This window comes from Nomascus leucogenys, chromosome 12, assembly GCF_006542625.1.
Source record: "Nomascus leucogenys isolate Asia chromosome 12, Asia_NLE_v1, whole genome shotgun sequence".
Lineage (NCBI taxonomy): Eukaryota > Metazoa > Chordata > Mammalia > Primates > Hylobatidae > Nomascus > Nomascus leucogenys.
In genome coordinates this window covers 4,150,833-4,176,383 of record NC_044392.1, presented here as the reverse complement: position 1 = coordinate 4,176,383, position 25,551 = coordinate 4,150,833, and the positions used below count along the sequence as shown (strand labels likewise).

Sequence of the window (25,551 nt, the reverse complement as noted above, 5' to 3'; positions counted from 1 at the left end):
TGGGCGTGGTGGTGAGTGCCTGTAATCCCAGCTACTCAGGAGGCTGAGGATCGCTTGAACCCGGGAGGCAGAGGTTGCAGTGAGCCGAGATGGCACCATTGCACTCCAGCCTGGGCAACAGAACGAGACTCCGTCTCAAAAAAAAAAACCAGAGAGACTGGGTTTGATTCCCATCTGTGCACATAGTCTCTTTGTGACCTTGGGCAAGTTGCTGAACATCTCTTAGCTTCACTTTCCTCGTCTATAAAGAAGGTATATCTTATAGAGAGCATCTCTTTGGGTGCTCATAGTACATATCATGGGAAGTGGTGAATTAATGCAATGGTTCCTGGTTTTTGGCATTTAATAGTCTAAAGAAATTTCTAAAGTAACTTTGGAACTAACATAGCTACTCATTTATTTTGCTACGTGTGGGGAGATTAAAAATACAACTGCCATTTATTACCATCATTGATTCACAAAAGTAAGACTTTTTAAAAAACTTCCTGTTTTGAAATATGTAAGGGTATTTTAACATTAAAAAAAAGGATGGTTGTAATTTCAGAATAAAGATAGGCATTTACATTTTAAAAATGTTTCATGATTACATTTTGTTTTAAAACGTTTTAAAGAATGTGGTAAGAATAAATAGGATTTTGTCTGTGATGATTTTATGTATAATGAGCAGATTGCATTGACACTCTTGTATCTTTTCTGCCATTAACAGAAAAGGCAGCTTGTAAGTCTAAAACGATTGAAATCCAAACTCTAAATCATTCAGATTTAACTTTTCATTTTTTCTTTTTTCTTTTCTTTTCTTTTCTTTTTTTTTTTTTTGAGACAGAGGCTTGCTCTGTTGCCCACGCTGGAGTGCAGTGGCACAATCTCGGCTTACTGCAGCCTCCTCCTCCCGGGTTCAAGTGATTCTCCTGCCTCAGCCTCCTAGGTAGCTGGGACTATAGGTGTGAGCCACCACGCCCAGCCAGATTTAATTTCATTTATTGCTCCTTTTTGCCGGGTGCAGTGGCTCACACCTGTAGTCCCAGCACTTTGGGAGGCCAAAGTGGGCGGATCACCTGAGGTCAGGAGTTCGAGACCAGCCTGGCTAACATGGCAAAACCCCATCTCTACTGGAAAAAAACACAAAAATTCACCGGGTGTGGTAGCACAAGCGTGTAGTCCCAGCTACTTGGGAGGCTGAGGCAGGAGAATTGCTTGAACCCAGGTGTTGGAGGTTGCAGTAAGCCAAGATCACGCCATTGCACTCCAGCCTAGGTGACAGAATGAGACTCCATGTCAAAAAAGAAAAAAAATTTTTTTTTTTCATTTATTACCCCCTTTTAAATGCACTACCTAAAAAATAGGTAGTGCTTAGCATTTGGAATAGCTATGTATTACTCCCATATATCAAAATTCCATTTGAAAAGTAGATAAAAGTATTTTAAAAGATTCTCTAATTCTGATTGTCTTTGTAAAGATTAGTCTAATAACTTATAAATTTTGACTTTTGAGGTGTTTGTGAAGGTATTTATGATTAGACTGTTGAAGAGATGAATAGGGCTGGGTGTGGTGGCTCACGCCGGTAATCCCAGCACTTTGGGAGGCTGAGGTGGGTGGATCATGAGGTCAGGAGTTCAAGACCAGCCTGGCCAATATGGTGAAAACCTGTCTCTACTAAAAATACAAAAAATAGTTGGGTGTGGTGGCGCATACCTGTAGTCCCAGCTACTTGGGCGGCTGAGGCAGAAGAATCACTTGAACCCGGGAGGCGGAGGTTGCAGTGAGCCGAGATCACGCCAATGCACTTCAGCCTGGGCACCCGAGTGAGACTCCATCTCAAAAAAAAAAAAAAAAAAAAAAAAAAAGAGATGAATAGGATAGAATAATTTTTTTTGCTTGAATTTCTAGTTTACTTACATACACTGTATTTATTGCTCTTTTTTCTTTTCTTTTTTTTTTTTTTTAAAGGAGTATGGATGTGCCCAACAGCCAAAAACTCAAGAAAGTAAATTGAAAATTGGTGGTGTGTCTTCAGTTAATGAGAGACCTATTGGTAAGAAATGGAACTGTGTAAGTTAATTACAATTAGTATTTGCTTATTCTGACTTGTAAAATTGAGGGAAAGCATCTTTTCATGTATGTCTTTCTCTTTCTTTAGAGCTGTGTTTTTTCAAACTGTGAGTAGCTGGTTTTCAGCAGCGTTTTAAAAAATAGAATAAGATTATATCAGAATATGATATGTGTAGTAAGGAAACATATTGTTTCATAAAACTTCTGTTTCAGTGATTAAATTGTACATACATCCCCACATTTACAAACATGTATGTGAGAACTGGGTTATAATATTAAATGTATTTCCTACGTTGAGTAATGGTTAAAAAAAAATGGAAACCTCTGTTTTGGAGTGCTTATTGCCTCATTAACTCATTAACTGGATTTCAAGATTGGGAATTTGTCCTAAAAAAGAGAGACTGGGCCGGGTTTAGTGGCTAACACCTGTAATCTCAGCAACTTGGGAGGCTGAGGCAGGAGGATCGCTTGAGCTCAGGAGTTTGTGACCAGTCTGGGCAACATACCTCATCTTTGCTAAAAATTAAAAAAAAATTAGCTGGGTGTGGTGGCATGTGCCTGTAGTCCTAGCTACTCAAGAGGCTGAGGCGGGAGGATTGGTTAATCCTGGGAGTTTGAGGCTTCAGTGAGCCTTGATTGCACCACTGCACTCCAGCCTGGGTGACAGTGAGACCCTGTCTCAGAAAAAGAAAAGAGAGAGAGAGAGAGAGAGAGAGAGAGAGAGAGAGAGAGAGAGAGACTGAGACTATATATGCATTAGTATTGATACTAAAACTTTTTTTATTTTGTTTTGATAGCCCAGCAGTTGAACCCAGGCTTTCAGCTTTCTTTTGCATCATCTGGCCCAAGTGTATTGCTTCCTTCAGTTCCAGCTGTTGCTATTAAGGTTTTTTGTTCTGGTTGTAAAAAAATGCTTTATAAGGGCCAAACTGCATATCATAAGACAGGATCTACTCAGCTCTTCTGCTCCACACGATGCATCACCAGACATTCTTCACCTGCCTGCCTGCCACCTCCTCCCAAGAAAACCTGCACAAACTGCTCGAAGTATAAAATTCTTAACATCCCTTTTTACTTTACCTTTTTTTTTAGTGTGTATATAGTTGAGTTCAAACTTGCTGTTGATGCTTTAAATCTCTTTAGCATGTATCTGTAGAAATAACTTTTTAGTTAATGGAAGAATTCGCCAATTTTAAAGTTTTGCAACATTAAATAAGTGACATGGTGTTAGAATATTGCCTAAACCAGTTTCCTATCACTTTAAATTTTAATATGGAAAGAAATAACAAACAACATGTGGGAATTGCAGGACTATCCTGTAATTGTAGACACCCACCATTTAAATTTATTTAACAGTTAATCTTGAAAGTTATTTGGTATAGCATAAAATAATATCACTCTTTTAATAGTATACGAAAGCTATTTAATTCTTTAAAAAGTAAAAACTCTACATGGTCACGAAAATGTGTTTATTTCTAATGTCCTTTTGGGGTCATTGTTGCTTTACAATAATGCTTAGATGCAGAGAGAGGAAAAAACAGCAACCAAGTCACATAAATCTTTCCCTGCCTTAGTACATTTGAAGGATTTGGCATATTTTGCCTATTTCTGTGGTAGTGTAATTCGAGGAATACATGTGTTGTTAATAGTCACTACGGGCAAAAAACAGTAAGAGCTTGCTTTTAAATTGTGGCTCTGTCATTTACCTCGGTGACTTCGGGCTAGATTTTAACTTTGTAAGCCTCTGTTTCTCATCAGTAAATAATAGTTGCTTCCTAGGATTTTAATGAGACAGTGTTAGCAAATGGCCTAGCACATAGCAAGTACTTAATAAATGGAATCCTATTATTGTTAATAATAAAATTGTATCATGTGTTAGTATTTATAACATTATAAATATATTAAATATAAATATATGTGTATATAATACATATTACTATGTATACTTAACATACTACTTGTAGGCCCCTATTTTGTCTTTGGCCATGTTTATCTGCTTTGTGTCTTGACCTAAACTATCTAAAAGTAGATCCTGCTGTATGGAAATTTCCAACTAAAGAGGAGAGAGGATTTTTTTTTTCTTTGTTGCCTACGCTGGAGTGCGGTGGCATGATCACAGCTCAGTGCAGCCTTGAACTCCCCAGGCTCAGGTGATCCTCCCACCTTAGCCTTTCAAGTAGCTGGGACCACAGGTGCACACCAGCATGCCTGGCTAATTTTTGTATTTTTTGTAGAGATGGTTTTGCTGTGTTGCCCAGGCTGGTCTCAAACTCCTGGGCTCAAGCAATTAGCTTGCCTCAGCCTCCCAAAGTGCTGGGACTATTGGCGTGAGCCATCACACATGGCCAGGAGAGAGGAATTTTAAAATATTTATATACTCTAAATTAGTTTGTTGCAAAATACCCTTCTAATTAACGCTTTTATGTCATTCTCATGAAACTAATCTGAAAGAGTAAACTTAGTTTTCTATTTTTAGATATTGTTTCAACATACCAAATACCAAAATAAAATTAAATAATTTTAAAGAACATAACACAACTTATACATCCGAATGCCTATTGTTTTCTTAAAAGTAGTCACCCCGTCAGTGACTTTTTAGCATAAGGTTAGGAGACAGATTCTTATCTTTTCAGCGTGTGTATGATTTTTACAAATTTTCAAAGGCTGCTTGATACCTTAATCAGGCCAATATATTAGCTAATTAAATTAAGTCATACTGTTAAAACATGATATTTATAAAATTAAAAGTTAAAAAATAGTCTAAGGGTTTATCTTAAGTTTTTTCTTAAAAAAATTAGAAAAAGGTTTTGAGCTATGTTATTTTTGGAAGGTGTGGTTTTTCTAAGGTAAATGTTGTGGTATAACACTCATTTCCATGTGTAAGGTTCAGAGTACATTTATAATTTATGTGCACAGATTTTCATTATAAAGTCATTCTCTTTGATTTACATATTTTTACTTGCTATTTTTTTACTTATTATGCCACTGGCAGATTCACCTTATTAAGTGAAACTCTTTATTGCTCTGTTTTCAGTAGAAAAATCACTTTTCAAAATTAATACTTCATCTGTGTATAAGCATGTTCTTTTGGTTTCCAAGATTTGCTGTCATATTTTTACAGTTGGGTTTTAAAGACTTAAAATAATTTTTGTTGTTGTTATTTTCTCATGGTTTACCATTGAATACACCTGTATAATAAAGGTGCAGGATGGGAGGCAGCATAGTGGAATAATTAATTCCATAGACTAGAATCAGACTGCCTGGATTAGTATTTCAGCTTTACTGCCTACTGGCAATATGACTTTGACAAGCTATTTAACCTCTCATTCAGTTTCCTCATCTGTAAAGTGGCAGTTACAGTAATACTTAACCTCATAGTGGTTTGGGATTTTTTTTTTTTTTTTTTGAGACAGGGTCTCACTCTGTCACCCAGGCTGGAGTGCAGTGGCGTGATCCCAGCTCACTGCAGCCTCTAACTCCTGGGCTGAAGCAATCCTCCCACCTCAGCATCCTGAGTAACTGAGACCATGGGCATGAGCCAACATGCCCTGCTAATTAAAAAAAATTTTTTTGTAGAGATTGGGTCTTGCTCTGTTGCCCAGGCTGGAGTGCAGTGGTGTGATCATGGCTCATTGGAGCCTTGAACTCCCTGGGCTCAAGCAGTCGTTCTGCCTTGGCCTCCCAAAGTGCTAGGATTATGGGGGTGAGCCACTGCACTCCATCATTTTTGTGGTATTTAAATTGGGTAATTTGAGTAAAGAGAATAATGCTTGGCACATAGTAATTACTCAACACACTTATTGTGGTATATATTATTGCCATTATTATTTACTTTGTGGCCTGCACTAGTGTTTATAATTAGTGACTATTTCCTTTAGTTTTTATACTTGTCAGAAGAATGGCAATACTTAGCCTCTGTTTTACCAGGGTATTGCTATTTGTGCTTATTGCAATAATTAGCTCTTACAAATTGGCTCTAGGAATCTCACAGAACCACCCAATTATTTTTGTTCTTCCTATCTCATTCTTGTTTCCATCTGTCCTCTGATACAAAGCCTTAACAGCCCTTTCGTCATATATCATGCTTATTTTTTGTCTTCTGTTAGCTCATTTGTTACTTAAAATGTTGCACTTTTAATTTTTAAACATTTCATTCATTGTCTTGGCTGGACGTGGTGGCTTATGCCTGTAATCCCAACACTTTGGGAGGCTGATGCAGGCAGATCGTGAGGTCAGGAGTTTGAGACCAGCCTGCCCAATATGGTGAAACCCCGTCTCTACTAAAGATACAAAAATTAGCCTGGCATGGTGGCATGTGCCTGTGTCCCAGCCACTCGGGCGGGAGGCTGAGACAGGAGGATCGCTTGAACCCAGGAGGTGGAGGTTGCAGTGAGCCGAGATCGTGCCACTGCACCCCAGCCTGGGCAACAGAGCGAGACTCTGTCTCCCAAAAAAAAAAAAAAAAATTCATTTATTGTCTCATTTTATTTCTACTTTGGGCAGCCTCTGGCTAGTAAGAGAACCAGTGTCTTGTGGTCTGGAGTTGTGGGATGGACACTGACTGGTCCCATTGGCTACGGCAGATGAAACTTGGTTGGGGCTGGAAGCCTTCCTATTTTTGTCTTCAGCATCTGGCTGGAGATATATATATATATATATATATATATATATATATTTTCTTTTTTTTTTTTTTTTTTTTTTTTTGAGATGGAGTCTAGCCCTGTTGCCAAGGCTGGGGTGCAGTGGCACAATCTCGGCTCACTGCAACCTCCGCCTCCTGGGTTCAAGTGATTCTCCTGCCTTGGCCTCCCGAGTAGCTGGGATTTCAGGCACCCACCACCACGCCCAGCTAGTTTTTGTATTTTTAGTAGAGATGAGCTTTCACTGTGTTGGCCAGGCTGGTCTCGAACTCCTGACCTCATGATCCTCCCACCTCATGATCCGACCACCTCGGCCTCCCAAAGTGCTGGGATTACAAGCATGAGCCACCGCGCCTGGCCCTGGCTGGCTATATTTTAAATACACTCTTGACAAATTTATGAATTAGGTATTATAAACCCCATTTTATACATGAAGAAATTGAGATAGTAATTACATCATTCATTGTCACTCACCTGACAAATAGCAGAACTCATCATCAAACCCAGGTTTGCAGATGCCTTATCCTTTTTTCTACCATACAATACCTGCCCTTAGTAAGTGTTATTTCAGCTCACAGAGGAGGAAGTTACAGTTGTGAAGAATACATTTCATTTTTACCTTTGTTATTTATTTTTAGAGACATTTTAAATCCTAAGGATGTGATCACAACTCGCTTTGAGAATTCCTATCCTAGCAAAGATTTCTGCAGCCAATCATGCTTGTCATCTTATGAGCTAAAGAAAAAACCTGTTGTTACCATATATACCAAAAGCATTTCAACTAAGTGCAGTATGTGTCAGAAGAATGCTGATGTAAGTTACATTTTACTTTTATTGGGATTCTGCTCAAAGAGATTTTTTTTTAACTGGCTCTGCTTATTTTGTGTATGTATGTGTGTGTTTATTTTCTAGACTCGATTTGAAGTTAAATATCAAAATGTGGTACATGGTCTTTGTAGTGATGCCTGTTTTTCAAAATTTCACTCTACGAACAACCTCACCATGAACTGTTGTGAGAACTGCGGGAGCTATTGCTATAGTAGCTCTGGTCCTTGCCAATCCCAGAAGGTTTTTAGTTCAACAAGTGTCACGGCATACAAGCAGGTATGAATATCTATTTGTTGCATGTAGTTAGGCCCACTCCTTCTGATTTGGCTGTACAGGGATGAACTACAAAATGAGAGTGAGCTCCTCCCATTAGTCCATCCTGATATGTGATTTCCCTTCCAGAAAATGGGATAGATTCTGATGGTGCGAGGGCTGATTGTGGTGGTAAGTTGATATAGGTAAAATAGGTCCCTGTTTTAAGGCTCCCTTCATAGCTAAGAATTTACAAATGTGATTTCTTTTTTTTAAATCAAGATGGGGTTTTGCCATGTTGCTCAGGCTGGTCTTGAACTCCTGAGCTCAAGCCATCCACTCGCCTCAGCCTCCCAAAGTGCCAGGATTGCAGGCGTGAGCAACCAACGCCTTGGCCTCATAAATGTAATTTCATGATTTTCTGTGAGCATGAAATATTTTGTGATGTATTGATAGCAAGAAAACCATATTATAAATAAACCATAAGCAAGAGTTAAGATGATAAAATCAGTGAATCTAAGCAAAGCTTGTCTTTTTCATTTCAAAATGTGTTTGGGAATGAATTGTAATTATTTGGTCAACACCGTCTCATGAGAATACTTCAAGTAATTTTATTTATTGTAATGAATAATGGATTAAGCTGGTTACTAAATATATCACCTTGTGTCAATTTAATTATTACTGATTTGTGGTTTTAAAAAGTTTTTCTTAAAGATGTGTCTTGTAAGGCCGGCGCGGTGGCTCACGCCTGTAATCCTAGCACTTTGGGAGGCCGAGGCGGGTGGATCACGAGGTCAGGGGTTCAAGACCAGCCTGACCAACATGGTGAAACCCCATCTCTACTAAAAATACAAAAATTAGCTGGGCGTGGTGGCGGGCACCTGTAATCCCAGCTACTCAGGAGGCTGAGGCAGGAGAATTGCTTGAACCCGGGAGGCGGAGGTTGCAGTGAGCTGAGATCGTGCCACTGCACTCCAGCCTGGGCGACAGAGCAAGACTCTGTCTCAAAAACAAAAAAACAAAAACAAACAACAAAAAAAACAAAGATGTATCTTGTAAATGATAATTAAACGTTTTTTTCAGTTAGCAAGTTTGATTTGTTACTTCCTCTGAGCAGTTGGTAATGGACATATGGACATTCATCACTGAAAAGAATCTCTTTTTTTAAGAATTGCCATTTTTGGCAGTCTGGTTCTACTTTCACAGGAAACGAATCTGTGTTATTTTATATATGATCCCAAAATCAGTTCCATTTCTAATTTTGTTACTAGTATTGTACTGTCTTTTTACTAGGAAGCTTGTGTAGTGAACCTCACAATTTGTATTTTCCTACGATTTCTTTTCATATTGAGAGACCTTATAATGTATCACTGACAGCATGGTGTAGTGGTTAGGAGCCTGAACTTTGGAGCCTGATGAAATGAGTTTAATTTCCTACTTCTTCTGCTCATCTGTTAATTTAATTAAAGTTAATTTAATTAAAGTTAATTTAAACTTTTTGTTAATGTAATTTTTGAGACCGCCTCACTCTGTCGTTGAAAGGATTCTGTGATACACTATATATAAATTGCTTAGCCTGGGGCCTGGCTCATGGTAAGCATTCAGTAAGTTATAATATTGGTTATGTAAATGGTAGCTATTTTTATTATTTCTTAAAACATGAATAAACTTATAAGCAGATTTTATTATGAAACTCAGCTTGAAAAATAGGTAGTTGTGTAGGATCTCTATTAATATACATTAAGTATCATTTCTATCTCCTGCTGAAGATAAAATACAATACAAATTAAGTAACTTTAATTTAGTAAGATAAAATTTAATAAGATAAAATACAGTACAAATTAAGTAACCTTAAAGGTGGTAGACTTTTCTGGATTGATGTACAAGACTATACCAAGAATGGCCCTTTGGTTCATGGGTTAGCTGGTCTTCTCTGGTTATTGGTGATTAAAAAGTATGTAATGACTACCTAGTTCATTACTTGTGTTTGAATTAATGTGTTTTGTTTGCTAAGATCTCTGTCTGAGTAGTTACTAATTTTCTTCAGTTTCTATTTTATTATTGTCTAGAAGAACTTATTTTCCCACGTCCCAATAGTGTGGTTTCATCATCATGCTCAAATATTTCAGCCAAGGGCCATGGTTGTAGGTAGCTTTTCTTTTTACTTTTTTGAACAATATGTAAATATGTATGCTTGTACTAGGTGTCTAATGTTATTTTATTTTAATAGAATTCTGCCCAAATTCCTCCTTATGCCCTGGGGAAGTCATTGAGGCCCTCAGCTGAAATGATTGAGACTACAAATGATTCAGGAAAAACAGAGCTTTTCTGCTCTATTAATTGCTTATCTGCTTACAGAGTTAAGACTGTTACTTCTTCAGGTAATGTTTAAATTTGATAAATTTATAGATTTAATAACTATTAAAGAAAAATGTAACTGCTTTTCTTTGATTTTGTTACAAGCTAAATTTATCTATTTAGTTAAATAAAAACCCAAGATTGACTTTTAAATAACTTCTATGTGAAAATAGTTTTTCACTGATTTTCTTGGTTGCAATATATACAGTATTTTGTAATTTCATATGTGAGAAGAAAGAAAAAACACTTAAAATTTCCAAGTTAGTTTTTGTATAAGTGGGACTTAATAGAGGTTAGTTGTAGTTAGATTTCAGATTTTTGTAAAGTTCTTTGATTTTTTTGGTATATTATTATTTAATTTTTTCATTCTCCCAATACATTTTTGTATTGTTTGTTCATTGGTATAATTTAATTATCGTTTTTAATTTTTTGTCACCAAGGTGTCCAGGTTTCATGTCATAGTTGTAAAACCTCAGCAATCCCTCAGTATCACCTAGCCATGTCAAATGGAACTATATACAGCTTCTGCAGCTCCAGTTGTGTGGTCGCTTTCCAGGTATGATCTAAGGTAGCACATCATGCATGTGGTTCTCTTAGGCATTGATCTGTGGCACAGTGTTAACTGCTGAAGGCCTGTTCTTATGAAAGTTTAAATTTGAATTTAAAAGAAAAACATTTGTTTCATCCAGGGTCCCAACCAGGTCGTTTCTACAAAATATCTGAACCCAGATATTGGGTCTCAGCAGTTTCTTCCTTATTTAGGATCCTTGCCTAAACTGTCATTCCCTCCCACTTTCTCCCTTGGGTCTCTCCCCTTCAAAAAGATGGAAGCTAGGATTATGGTTTGGGTAGGTGGTATGGTGAGGAACAGTAGCCTGATGGGATTCACATACCCCTTCCTCTCATCCTGTGTCAGAAACCTAGTGACTCCTGGCATGGAATTGTAAGCATCCACTTGTCCCATTTTCTCCTCCCTCTCTGCAGTACACACACAAAGAGTAGAGTTTAGTAATCTCCGGGGTAGGAACATGCCTGATGCAGTATCCCTGGCATTAGGGAGAAAGAGACTGCTGGTGGCTATTGTGTCTTAATAGCCATCAGAAGCTGGTTGATGATGGGAGTGCAGGGAGGGGGAAGTTTTAGGGGGAAGGAGAGGCCTGCTCTAATTTATTAGAGGCATATACTGGAGGTCTTTGTCAGGAAAGCCTGAATTCCAGTCCTTGACCTTTTAATGTTGTATTTCTCAGTCCTTTTATTCTGGAAGTATGCCATTTAAACTCTTTCTGTGAGATAGAAAATTTTGAAAAATGTTTGTGGGGGACTTGATTTATTAAAATGAGGAAATGAAAAGTACCAAGTTATCTTATTTCTCAGTTGATAAAATCTTTACCTTATTTGTTTTCATTCAGAATGTATTTAGCAAGCCAAAAGGAACAAACTCTTCAGCGGTGCCCCTGTCTCAGGGCCAAGTAGTTGTAAGCCCGCCCTCCTCCAGGTCAGCAGTGTCAACAGGAGGAGGTAACACCTCTGCCGTTTCCCCCAGCTCCATCCGTGGCTCTGCTGCAGCCAGCCTGCAACCTCTTGCTGAACAATCCCAGCAAGTTGCTTTAACCCATACAGTTGTTAAACTCAAGTGTCAGCACTGTAACCATCTGTTTGCCACAAAACCAGAACTTCTTTTCTACAAGGTAAAGAGAGATCATGAAAGGGATGGTATATAAACTCATCCAGTAGAAACACTTTTGTGTTTTCAATTTTGATCACTCAATTTGCTTTAACATGAAAAGGACTTCTTAAAGATAAAGCAACTGTTTAGTTAGCTCTTAATGACTGTTGTTTCTCTGCAGGGTAAAATGTTTCTGTTTTGTGGCAAGAATTGCTCTGATGAATACAAGAAGAAAAATAAAGTTGTGGCAATGTGTGACTACTGTAAACTGCAGAAAATTATAAAGGAGACTGTGCGATTCTCAGGGGTTGATAAGCCATTCTGTAGTGAAGGTATAGACAAAGTTGTTTTATCCACAGAGCATGGGTTGTTATAATTCATGACGACTTGGGCAATTAAACCATTATTAGTTTTCACATTGTTTTTGTCTTATGAGGTGTAATTAGAAGTATTTTGGAGGCTGGGCATGGTGGCTCACGCCTGTAATCCCAGCATTTTGGGAGGCTGAGGTGGGTGTATCACTTGAGGTTGGGAGTTCAAGACCAGCCTGACCAACATGGTGAAACCCCATCTCTGTTAAAAAACACCGTCTCTACAAAATTAGCCAGGCATGGTGGTGCACGCCTGTAATCCCAGCTACTTGGGAGCCTGAGGCAGGAGAATTGCATGAACCTTGGAGGCAGAGGTTGCAGTGAGCTGAGATCACGCCATTGCACTCCAACCTGGGCGACAAGAGCGAAACTCTGTCTCAAAAAAAAAAAAAAGTTTTTTTGAATTGTGTTTATGGTTAATTCACTTTAAAGTCAATCTTTTTATTTATTATTTTTGTTTGTTTTTTTGAAACAAGGTCTTGCCCTGTCACTCAGGCTGGAGTGTGGTGGCATGATCTTGGCTTATTGCAGTCTCTGCCTCCCGGCTTAAGGGATCCTCCCACTTCAGCCTCCCAAGCAGCTGAAGCTACAGGAGCGTGCCACCATGCCTGGCTAATTTTTTTTATTTTTTGTAGAGACGGGGGGTTTCACCATGTTTCCCAGGCTGGTCTTGAACTCCTGAGCTCAGGTGATACTCCGGCCTCGGCCTCCCAAAGTGCTGGGATTATAGGCGTGAGCGACTGTGCCTGGCTGAAATTCAGTCTTTTTAAATGTTGCAGTAATTGCAATAAAAAACTGTAAAAATGATTACATCAGTGGTATTAAAGAAAATCTCTTCATAAGTTTAGCTATGACATCAGAGATCTTTTTGTTCTTGCACTCATTTGTAAAGAGGAACTTAAACAGTTGCTGCTTCTTGGCTTAAAAAACTTTTATACCTCAAATGTTTCTGAATATAAATAGCCTAATATTTAGAGTATATTTAAAAGGTGGTGGCAGGGCACAGTGGCTCACGCCTGTAATTCCCGCACTTTGGGAGGCCAAGGCGAGCCAGATCACCTGAGGTCAGGAATTTGAGACCAGCCTGGCCAACATGGCGAAATGCCGTCTCTAAAAATATAAAAATTAGCTGGGTGTGGTGACAGGTGCCTGTAATCCCAGCTACTTGGGAGGCTAAGGCAGGAGAATTGCTTGAATCTGGGAGGCGGAGGTTGCAGTGAGCTGAGATCGTGTCATTGCACTCCAGCCTGGGCAAAACGAGTGAGACTCTGTCTTAAAAAATAAAATAAAATAAAAGGTGGTATAAGTTTGGTTTGTGAATATAGAGACTGTCCTGTAATCTAGAGGCAAATAATTGTGTATTAGAAATTAGCTTAAAGTTTTATATCTAAGACCACAGAAACTTATACCTCCTCAGTAAACGTAAATTTGATTTTTCTTCCTTTCATCCCTCTGATCCTCAGTTTGCAAATTCCTCTCTGCCCGTGACTTTGGAGAACGATGGGGAAACTACTGTAAGATGTGCAGCTATTGTTCACAGACATCCCCGAATTTGGTAGAAAATCGATTGGAGGGCAAGTTAGAAGAGTTTTGTTGTGAAGATTGTATGTCCAAATTTACAGTTCTGTTTTATCAGGTAAATGTGATAATACAATTTTTGGCTTTCTGAAATCAGTGCAAATTTTTTTAATTTAAAATGTATTCAAATTATGTGAAGAAAAATTTGGTGTTTAGCACTGGATAAAATAAGTTATGGGCTATAATAGAAAAATTCAATTGAATGTAAACATGAAATCTTTGGGATAAAAAGAGTATAGGATTTCTGCAGACTTTGTTGTTGGTTGGATATGTTCCTTTTATTTTTGCCTTCTTATAAGGCACATTGCCCTTATTTGACTTCTTTCAGGTTAGAACTTCACATATTGTTGCCTGAAGTGCCTCTCTCATTCAGGTTACTCTGAGGAATTTGAAGTTAGACCTTGTCTCACTTCATAGGTCAAAGGACAATAGCTGGCAACCATTCCTACCTCATTTTAAAAAAGATTAACTTTTTGAAAGGCTAACAATGGTAGCTACAGTTAATTGAACCACTAATACATGTCTGGTTCTCTGTGTCATTTCATTTAATCCTTACCATAGTCGCAAGAGGTAAGTATATTATTGCCATTTTATAAATAAGGAAAAGGAGAGAGGTCCAGGGAAGTTAAGTAATATGCTCTTGAGGAAGCTGGTAGGTGACAGCAAGACGGCGTCTATAACACTCTGGTGAAATCGCTGTTTGCTTTTCTACCTTACCCCCAAAATAGAATTTTATTGTTGGGGGAGGGTAATATATTTTTCATGATTATATAATTAGGGCCAATCACAGTGCTTAAGACAAAGGATGTCTAATTAAATATTTGCTGAATGAATCAAAATCTTTATGACTCCAAAGCCCATATTATATCAACTGCTGTAAGCTGCTTCTTAATTTTTTAAAAGTTGAACGTATTTTTATTTTTTATTTTTTACTTATTTTTTTCATTGTGTATCTTCCCCCATCCCACCTGCCCACCCCCCATCCCCCCGCCAGACAGAATCTTGTTCTGTTGCTCAGGCTGGTGTGCGGTGGCGTGATCAGTGGGCGATGTTGGCTCCCTGTAGCCTCTGCCTCCTGGGTTCAAGTGATTCTCCTGCCTCAGCCTCCTGAGTAACCAGGAGAGGTGCGCACCACCACGCCCAGTTATGAACCTGTCTTTAGATAGATTCCCTTATTGGTAATTTTGAAAACAGAAGAGCATTTTTGTTGTTGTTGTTGAGACAGAGTCTTACTCTATTGCCCAGGCTGGAGTGCAGTGACATGATCTCGGCTCACTGCAACCTCTGCCTCCCGGGTTCAAGCGATTCTCCTACCTCAGCCTTCTGAGTAGCTGGGATTACAGGCGTGCGCCACCACACCTGGCTAATTTTTGTATTTTTAGTAGATACGGGGTTTCACCATGTTGGTCAGGCTGGTCTTGAACTCCTGACCTCATGATCCGCCCACCTCGGCCTCCTAAAATGCTGGGATTACAGGCGTGATCCCACAATTACCGTGCCCGGCCACAACTTTTATATTATCTTGATTTAGGGCATCTATATAAAACAAATAATTAAATAAAATCAGTATTTTACATTTTGTAGTCTCAGCTGACTCATATATCCTGTTTTTGTAGTGCCTCTTTTTATGATTAATGTTATCTTTTCATTATTTTATAGTTTTAAGCCTATCTTGTCTAATGTTTCTTTCTTAGATGGCCAAGTGTGATGGTTGTAAACGACAGGGTAAACTAAGCGAGTCCATAAAGTGGCGAGGCAACATTAAACATTTCTGTAACCTATTTTGTGTCTTGGAGTTTTGTCATCAGCAAATTATAAATGACTCTCTTCCACAAAATAAAGGTAAAATTAAACTTAGCTAATGGGATTTTTATGTCAGTGCTAGGACACTATCAGCACATACAGTTACAAATAATAAAAACAAAATTTCACTGGATTCAAATAGGCTGAATTTCCTTAAATTTTTCTTTAAGAAGTCTAAGATTTCCCCTTGAGGGAAAAGTAATTCTAATGCTTTTTGCTTTGACAGTCAAGCACACCAAAAGGCCAATAATGTATATGCACTAATTTTTATAGGAAACTTAGATTTGATTGCTTTTGATTGAATGTACCTGTACATAAATAACTTAAACTAGGGATATATACTATTTAGTTAATAAACCAGAAATAAAAACAGAAAATCGGGGCAAACAAAGGGAGAGTATAGTTAATCTAGTTGCTGTGAGCAGTGTGAAATTTGATTCAGAGCTTGCTTATAGGCAAGGAGAAAAGAACAACACATTAATTATCTCAGAAAATATAAAATAGACCAGTTCCTCACGGGTAGCAAAGTTTATCCTGGCTAAGAATAAAATAATTTTGCAAGTAGGACAGCTAATGTGGTCAGAATATCCAGGTGAGTAGATAGATCCATGATATATTCATAAAGTAGCTCTCCTAAGTATTTCTTTCTCAGTAGTAGATTAAAAACATTTGGTAGCCGGGTGCGGTAGCTCGCACCTGTAATCCCAGCACTTTGGAAGGCTGAGACGGGCAAATTAGTTGAGGCCAGGAGTTCGAGACCAGACTGGTAAACGTGGTGAAGCCCCGTCTCTACTAAAAATACAAAAATCAGCCAGGCGTGGTGGTGTGTGCCTGTAAGCTCAGCTACTCAGGAGGCTGAGGCACGAGAATTACTGCAACCTGAGAGACGGAGGTTACAGTGAGCCGAGATCATGCCATGGCACTCCAGCCTGAGCAACAGAACGATATTCTCTCTCTCAGAAAAAAGAGCCACTTGGTATTATGTTCTCTGATGAAAGCCTGGAGTGCTACCTAATTGACAGAGCTTTGGCTCTTTGCAGTCTGGCCATTGCCTACCTTTGCAGTCTTATTAATGATTACTTTAATCATAAATGCCTTGTGCTAATCTTTCTTGTTAGCCCTCCATTCCCCAGAACCAGTCAGGTTGGTAGTAGAATATTCATTTTATAATATGGGTTAAGAAAACCAGTGTTATGGGGTTGGACAGCTCCCTCATTAACTTATTTATAAAAATGGTCATGTTAAGTTTTTATTTGATGCACACTTAGGTCTAGGAGTTTTAATAGTCACTAATAGAACAGTCCAGTGAATCCTGAAGCTAATACCTGTCTTTTTTTTTTTTCGAGACTAGGTTTTGCTATGTTGCCCAGGTTGGTCTTGAACTCCTGGGCTCAAGTGGTCCCCCTATTTCAGCCTCCCAAGTAGCTGGGATTACAGGCTGATGCCACTATATCCAACACCTGTATTTTTACCTGTTAAATGTCATTTGAGGTTTATAACTTTATAGAATTGGACTCTCTTTAAGTCCTAATGAACACTAATCTGACCAGAGTCACCCAACCTAACATGATACAGAATCAAATATTTATACTGCTTCTTGAAAACCTAGTTACTAAACAGGGTTTTGTGTGCGAGTGTGAGTGTGAGTGTGTATGAGAGAGAGACCCTTTTGCTTATTCCAGGTCTTAACTTTTTATTTTAATCAGTAAATATTTCTAAAGCGAAAACTGCGGTGATGGAGCTCTCTTCTGCAAGGACAGATACAACACCAGTTATAACCAGTGTGATGTCATTGGCAAAAATACCTGCTGCCTTATCTGCAGGGAACACTAACAGTGTTTTAAAAGGTATGACTTGATATAATGGCATTTGGCTAAGCCATAGAAGTGAGTGTTGTCTAGCCTAAGTAGTTCTCTTTCAGAGTTTCACTCTTGTTGCCCAGGCTGGAGTACAATAGTGCGATCTCAACTCACTGCAACCACCGCCTCCTGGGTTCAAGCAATTCTCCTGCCTCAGCCTCCTGAGTAGCTGGGATTACAGGCACCTGCTACCGTGCCCAGCTAATTTTGGTATTTTTAGTAGAGGTGGGATTTTACCACGTTGGCTAGGCTGATCTCAAACTCCTGACCTCAGGTGATCCACCTGCCTCGGCCTCCCAAAGTGCTGGGATTACAGGTGTGAGCCACCATGCCTGGCCAGTAGTTCTTACTGGTAAGATCTTTCTTTATGTGATGTAGGGGAACATGCACCCCCTCCCGCCGCCTCCCCACCCCCACCTCAGGGGAGTGGGTAGCAAGCAAGGTGGTGTGGATGGGAAAGGAAGTGTTTTTATTTTTGTTTTTTCAATTTTTAATTTTTTTTTTTGAGACAGAGTCTCACTCTTACCCAGGCTGGAGTGCAGTGGCACAGTCTGGGCTCACTACAACCTCTGCCTCCCGAGTTCAAGTGATTCTTCTGCCTCAGCCTCTTGAATAGCTGGGTTTACAAGTGCCTGCCACCACACCCAGCTAATTTTATATTTTTGATAGAGATGGGGTTTCACCCTGTTGCCCAGGCTAGTCTAGAACTCCTGGCCTCCCGCCATGGCCACCCAAAGTGCTGGGATTACAGGCCACCACACTGGGCTAATTTTTTTTTTTTTTTAAATCAGGCAGGCTTGAGCCATAGACGGCTCAGAGATACTCTCTGGGAAGTGATATTTTTTTTAGGAGCCCAAGTGATTTTAATATACCTACTGCTTTACTACCAGAGATTCTAATACTGTTGGATGGGGTTGGGGCCCAGGAATCCTTAGCATTATTAAGCACCCTGAGTGATACTGATGCAGTTTCCTTGTATCATTTTTCTGAGAAACTCTGGTTTAGACTGTAGCCCAGCTTAATGGGAGGAAAGTAACTTCTTGATTTCAGTGTTTACTTCTGTATATTCTAAGGATAATGTTTGTTTTAATTTACAACAGGTGCAGTTACTAAAGAGGCAGCAAAGATCATTCAAGATGTGAGTTTGATTGTTAATACTTTTCTTGATAATGCCACTTGGGCTTATGTTCACTTTGGATATAGCATTCTAATATATCTGAATACTTTTCTTTTTGCTGGAAGAGGGTCCTAGTCATTAATCTAAGTCTTGGGCACAACTAACAGTAAAGGGACTGGCATAGGCTTTTGACCATATTTCAGCAGCAATTTCTATTTTGAAGATTATGTAAATGTGGATTGCTGTTCATAGTGGCAAGCTTAGTCTTTAAAAAAGTGGAGTAATATATTGTGCGCTTTTGTTTTGAATCTTACAGTTTAATCTTAGATCATTAGTAAGAATGCATTCTTGATTTATTTTATTATTTGTATTCAGGTTCTTTAATTTATTTAAATTCTTGTTAATTCCACCTGGTTGGAAATAACAAAACTACATTATTTTTCTCTTTTACTATATTCAAGTATTTTCCTTTAAGTTTTGAAAGTTCAGTGTAGTCCTGTTTTATGCAACTTTGAATTATGTGAGACTGAAAATAGTGCAAAGTAAAAATATATTTAGACTTTCACTTTATGTCTCAAATCTGAAATATTGTGAGACTTCTCAAAATTAAAAGAAATATTCAAGAAATGCATACTTTCAAGTCTGGCAGGCTGATTGCAAATGATGGCATTGTTGCCCTGTATCTGCATCACTTTAGCAGGAAAACAAAATTCCCATCATCCTTTATTAGTATCACATGATACTGTATCAGGTCTTGGGTTAATGTTTTTGATGACCGTTATGCTTTTTTTTTTTTCTTTTTAGACAGGGTCTTGTTCTGTTGCCCAGGTTGGAGGGTTGGAGTGCGGTGGCATGATCATAGCTCACTGCAACCTCGAAATCCTGGGCTCAAGCAATCCCCTACCTCAGCCTCCTGAGGAGCTAGGACCACAGGTGTTTTCCATCACATGCAGCTTATTTTGTTTTTTTCTTTTGTTGAGATAGGGTCTCAGTCTTGCTACGTTGCCCAGGCTAGTCTCAAACTTCTGGCCTCAAGTGATCCTCCCGCCTCAACCTCCCAAGCTGTTGTGATTACAGGCATGAGCCGATGGCGCCCAGCTTGTGCTGCTGTCCTAACATTTGCTCTTGATATAATTAAAACTCTTTTTCATATCACAGAACAATGCCATTTAAGTGTTATATTAAGTGGTGGTGCTAGTGCTAAAAAATGTGCCCCAAATTTAATAACTTTAGAACAAAAGTTAGATGTGATAAAAAATCTATGAAGATGACCAAACCACTGCTGTGATATCTCATGCTATTAATTTAGGAGAGCGTACCCAGCAGAATATTAGCGGTAGTGCTCAAAAAACTGAAAGCAGTATTAACGCATGTATGCCTCTTAGTTCACAAAAATTATAACCAGGCAATGATAATGGAATAAATGGAAAAAAATTCTGGTAACACAAGTTGCAAGATCAATGCTGCCATAATGCACCCCTGAGGGCAATCTGTCATCTATGCTAAGGCATCAATATTTTGATTTTGATTTGAAAAGAGGTGACAATGAGACCAAAGGTTTGCTACAAGTCATGGCTAATTCTCCAATTTTAAAGCCCACCAAGGTTTTAGGAATATAAAAATGAGCCGGCAAGCTGTATCTGCTAACTCCAAAGTTATCAAAACATTTCAGCTTTACCATAATTTAAAGAGGCTTTAACTTGGAAGACAACGTAACACCTGCTAATAAGGAATCTGTGAAAGTAGAACAGAAGGTAGATTTGCACAGAGTTCCTGAAGAGGATATTGAATATTTGCTTGGGTTGTCCCCCATGGATTAATAAAGGAAGTCTTGCTAGAATTAGAAAAACAAAAGCAGCTGGAAGAGGGTCCTAGCAGTCGATCCAGGCCTTGGGCACAGCTAACAGTAAAGTGACTGCCATAGGCTTTTGACCATATTTTAGCAGCAATTACTATTTTTGAAAGTGATCTAAATGTGGATTGCTGTTCGTGGTGGCAAGTCTAAAGATGAAAAATGTGTCTGCATACCAGGAAATCCTCAGTGATAAAAAAACGAAAGAAAAAACTCTCAAACCACATTAGAGTCATTCTTTAGCAAAAGTCTTCCAAGGAATCAGACCAGCCTTCACAGTAATGTGGAGAGATAGCTTGTCCTAATTTAGTGTCTCGTAACTCTCTCATTATTTGTGTTACTGGAAGATGATAGTAATTTCTCCTTAATTATTTTCAAGCAGTATACCACATTAGATAATTAACTGTCATTAAGTTAACTTGGTATTTATTTGAATATTATGTATTGTGCATTAAATTATATTTTTAAATTACATAATAAATCACTGTGTTGTACATTATTAAACACAATTGTATAATCAAGGTTTTAATGTATTATATATTAGTGTTAACATGATTCATAAAAACATTGTATATTAGTTATAGATTTATGTACTCTGAGAATGCTGCTTTCCTCTGTATATATGAGATAATTAGTCTTGAATTATGTTAGTTTTGAATTATTTAGTTTTTTAGGAACATATACGTCATATTTCATGTAGCTGCCCTATATATGTTTTCCCTATGTGGAGTATTTCTATAATTCACCAGTCATTTAAACTATGTTACAGAATAGTTTTGATTAATATTTTTACTTTAGTCTATAAAAAGTATAATAATAAATAACGTAGTGCTATTACAATATGAAAAAAAAAACAAACCTGACAGTTTTAGAATCTTTTTTTGGTTTCTTTGAGAACTTTGTTGTGAATCTCCCTCAAGTTACTTAAATGGTTTTAAATTTTTGGGAAAGGTGAAAAATACAGAAAATTACAAAGAGGAAAATCTGTAAAACTCAGCAAACTTTTTCTATAAAAGTCTAGATAGTAAATATTTTAGACTTTGCAGGCTCTATGGTTGCAACTGTAGACTCTTTCACCTCTGCCATTGTAGCGAAAAGCTGCCATAAATAATACATGAAAGAGTGAGCATGGCTGTGTTCCAGTAAAATTTTATTTACAAAGACAGATGGTGGGTTGGACGTGGTGCACAGGCCGTAGTTTGGCAACCCCTGCTCTATGATATTCCCAACATCCAGAATTAACCATTGTTAGATTTGGTTTATTTGCTCAGTTTCTTTCCCCTACCTTTTTCTTCTTTTTTAAAAAATTAATCACCACTACCAGTTAGTCTCCCTTTTACATCCCTGGAAGCAACTACTATTATGAGTTTAGCGTGTGTTCTTTTAGACAATCTTTAATATTTAATATTAAATGGAAAATATTTAATATTGTTTAAAAAAATATCTATCCATGTTGATACTGAGTAGGTTTGGTACATTCCTGTCGATTATAGTAATGTTTTGCCTGTAGGTACCACATTTTATTTATCCATTGTCCTATTGATGAACATTAGATCGTTTGCAGGTTTTTGCTATTAAAAATCTTTGCAGCTAGGCGCGGTGGCTCACGTCTGTAATCCCAGCACTTAGGGAGGCCAAGGTAGGCAGATCTCTTGAGCTCAGGAGTTTGAGACCAGCCTAGACAACATGGCAAAACTCCATCTCTACTGAAAATACAAAAAATTAGCTAGGTGGTGGCAAGTGCCTCTAGTTCCAGCTACTTGGGAGGCTGAGATGGGAGAATCACCTAAATCCAGGAGTTCAAGGCTGTAGTGAGCCTTGATTGCACCACTGCACTCCAGCTTGGGTGACAGAGACACTGTCTCAAAAAAAAAAAAAAAGAAAGAAAAAAAGAATCTCTGGGGCCAAGTGTGGTGGCTCATGCCTGTAATCCCAACACTTTGGGAGGCCAAGGATCACTTGAGTCCAGGAGTTTGAGACCAGCCTGGGCAACATGATGAAACCTCATCTCTATAAAAAATACCAAAAAATTAGCTGGGTATGATGGTGCACGCCTATAGTCCCAGCTACTCGGGAGGCTGAGGTGGGAGGGTTGCTTGAGCCTAGAAGGTAGGTCAAAGCTGCAGTGAGCTGAGATCACACCATTGCACTCCAACCTGGGTGACAGAGTGAGACCCTGTCTCTAAATAAATAAATAAATAAATAAATAAAAATATCTGCTGCAGTGAATATCCTTGTATATGTCTCCTTCTGTGTGTGTAGATGTGTAGAAATGGAAGATTAGAATTGTTAGGTCAAAGAGCATTTTCATTTTTAGGGCTGTTCCAACTTTTATCCCTACCAACAGTTATGACTGTACCCATATATTACAGCCTCACCATCATTTAATGTTGTCAAATTTAAACTTTTTTTGCCAATCTGTTTGGTGGTATCTTATTGTTGTCTTATTTTATGTGTCACTGATTACCAGTAGGTTTGCTTATATTTCTGTTTTTTGGTCATTTGAATTTTCTTTGAATTTCCTGTTTTTAATTTTTCCCCATTTTTGTGTTGAATTATCTTTTTCCTAATGATTTTTAATTGGTCTCTCTATAATCTGGATTTTCCCCCTTTTCAACTCATTATTTTCATCAACACAAAAATATGCAGTCCTACATCTTATCTGAGAATAATCCTTTTTTAACACCATGGCCCTCCAGCAACTATCCCTTTTCTCTGCTCTCTTTATGGAAAAACTCCTTGAAAGGTAGCCTGTTCTTGCTGCCTCTGCCTCCTGATCTGTAATCTCTCCTTGGGTCATGCCAGTCAGGCTTTTGTCTGCACCACTGCACTGAGACTGTTCCTGTCAATATTGCTATCAGTCTTTATATTGCCAAATCTGGTAGTCAATTTACTGTATTTAACACAGTCACTCTTTCCTCCTTTCTTGAAATACTTTCTTCATTCAACTTCCGGGACATCATACTTGGCCCTTTTCTCAGTCTACATTACTTTTAGTGAACTCATGCAGTCCTGTGGTTTATTTATTTACTGATTGATTGAGACAGGGTCTTGAGTGCAGTGGCATGATCTCAGCTCACTGCAACCTCCACCTTCTGGGATTGAGAGACCCTCCCACCTCAGCCTTCTGGTAGTTGGGACCACAGCGGCATGCCACTATGCTTGGCTAACTTTGTACATTTTTAGTAGAGATGAGGTCTCGCTGTGTTGCCCAGGCTGGTCTCAAACTTCTGGACTCAAGCCATCCTCCTGCCTCAGCCTCCCAAAATGCTAGGATACAGGTGTGAGCCATTTCTTTTGGCCCAGTCTTGTGGTTTTAAATACCACCTAGATGGTGATTGATTCCTTCTAGATTTATTTAGGTATATTTCTCTTACCCCGACCTTTAAGCTCCAGATTCCTGTATCCAGCTGCCAACTTGACATTTACACTTAGATGATTAACAGCCATCTCAAATAATATATCTAAAACAGAACCCTTTTATCCCTCCAGACTTCTCTTCAGTGATCCCTACTTCTTACCACCTCCATTACCACCTCCTTAGTCTGAGCATCATCATTCTTTTGGATTATTGCAGTGACCTATCTGTCTTCCTGCTTCCATTTTTGTCCTTTGCAGTTTTTTCTCTACACTGTTACCAGAATGATCTTTTAAAAACCCAAATCAGATCATGTCATTCCTCTGCTCAAAAACCTTCAATGACATTCTGAAAAGAATAAAGGAGGCAAAGAGCTAGTTTCCACATATTGAAATTATAGGAAAACTACAGATATAAAGCTGTGTAGTTAAAACAATTGGTACTGGTGCATGAAGAGACAGACAACCCAGTAGAAAAGAAATCCAGAAATAGGTCCAAACATTTTTTTTTTTTTTTTTTTTTTGAGACGGAGTCTCGCCCAGCCTGGAGCGCAGTGGTGCAATCTCGGCTCATTTCAACCTCCACCTCCCGGGTTCAAGCAGTTCTCTGCCTCAGCCTCCTGAGTAGCTGGGATTACAGGTGTGTGCCACCATGCCCGGCTAATTTTTGTATTTTTAGCAGAGACAGGGTTTCACCATCCTGGCCAGGTTGGTCTTGAACTCCTGACCTTGTGATCCACCTACCTCGGCCTCCCAAAGTGCTGGGATTACAGGCCTGAGCCACAGCACCTGGCCCAAACATATATTTAATATATGGGAATTTAGTAATGATAGAGGTGGCATTTCAGATCAGTAGGCAAAATATGGATTATTTAATAAATAATGCTGTGACAACTGAGTAGACACATGGAAGAAAATATAGATTTGTACCTCACAATTTAGACCAAAATAAAGTTCAGATGGAGAAAGACTTAAGAAATTGTAAGTATGTACTCAGAAAAATATAGGAAAAAATTTTAACCATGTAGAAGTCTTTCTAAATATGTCACAAAACCCAGAAGCCATAAAAGAATCAGTGGGGAAATTCAACCATATTTTAAAATCAAAAGACAAATGACAAAATGAAAAGGTTACATACAACTCATGTTACAAAAATCTAGTGTTTTTTAATATGTAAAGAGCTTCTATGGGCCAGGTGCGGTGGCTCATGCCTGTAATTCCAACACTTTGGGAGGCCGAGGTGGGTAAATGTCTTAAGGACAGGAGTTCAAGACCAGCCTGGCCAACATGGCGAAACCCTATCTCTACTAAAAATACAAAAATTAGCCAGGTGTGTTGGCACATGCCTGTAATCCCAGCTACTCAGGTGGCTAAGGCACGAGTAATTGCTTGATCCCGGGAGGCGCAGGTTGCAGTGAGCCGAGATCATGCCACTGCACTCCAGTGTGGGTGACAGAGCGAGACTGTCTAAAAAAACAAAAAGAAAGACAAAAAATCCCCAAGGAACTTCTGTGAATCATTTTAAATGCCAGTAGGAAAATGGGCAAAAGTAACATATGCAAAGATATTTAACTTCAAAATGAGAGAAATACTGGTTAGAACTATGGCTTAATCAGATTGGCAAAGAAAAACGATGGATAACACTGCTAAGGTATTCTTATTGCCAATAGGAGTGTAAATTGATAAAAGTGCTGCAGAGGGCAATTTAGTAGAACCTGTTAAAATTTTAACTTCCATTTACCCAGGAACTCCATTTTTAGGAATTTATCTTTCAGATACATTTTGTACATTTGTGAAATGAAGCATGTACAAGGATTTTAA

At 38.5% G+C, this 25,551-nt stretch overlaps 1 protein-coding gene across 5 annotated transcripts in view; it reads left to right on the top strand.

Annotated features, from left to right (window-relative positions):
- Nucleotides 1-25,551, top strand: part of ZMYM6 (zinc finger MYM-type containing 6) — a 45,674-nt gene that overhangs the window by 10,889 nt on the left and 9,234 nt on the right. For 4 of the 5 annotated variants that reach the window (XM_003276420.3, XM_030823393.1, XM_030823394.1 and 1 more), the window contains 12 exons: nucleotides 1,948-2,032; nucleotides 2,847-3,096; nucleotides 7,328-7,502; nucleotides 7,602-7,793; nucleotides 10,000-10,150; nucleotides 10,568-10,683; nucleotides 11,537-11,815; nucleotides 11,975-12,125; nucleotides 13,628-13,800; nucleotides 15,437-15,584; nucleotides 17,252-17,392; nucleotides 18,505-18,542. In XM_003276420.3, the coding sequence (XP_003276468.1) occupies nucleotides 1,948-2,032; nucleotides 2,847-3,096; nucleotides 7,328-7,502; nucleotides 7,602-7,793; nucleotides 10,000-10,150; nucleotides 10,568-10,683; nucleotides 11,537-11,815; nucleotides 11,975-12,125; nucleotides 13,628-13,800; nucleotides 15,437-15,584; nucleotides 17,252-17,392; nucleotides 18,505-18,542 (1,899 nt within the window). The remainder of the gene's footprint in view (nucleotides 1-1,947; nucleotides 2,033-2,846; nucleotides 3,097-7,327; nucleotides 7,503-7,601; nucleotides 7,794-9,999; nucleotides 10,151-10,567; nucleotides 10,684-11,536; nucleotides 11,816-11,974; nucleotides 12,126-13,627; nucleotides 13,801-15,436; nucleotides 15,585-17,251; nucleotides 17,393-18,504; nucleotides 18,543-25,551) is intronic. The other variant, XM_030823395.1, reaches the window with a different exon arrangement.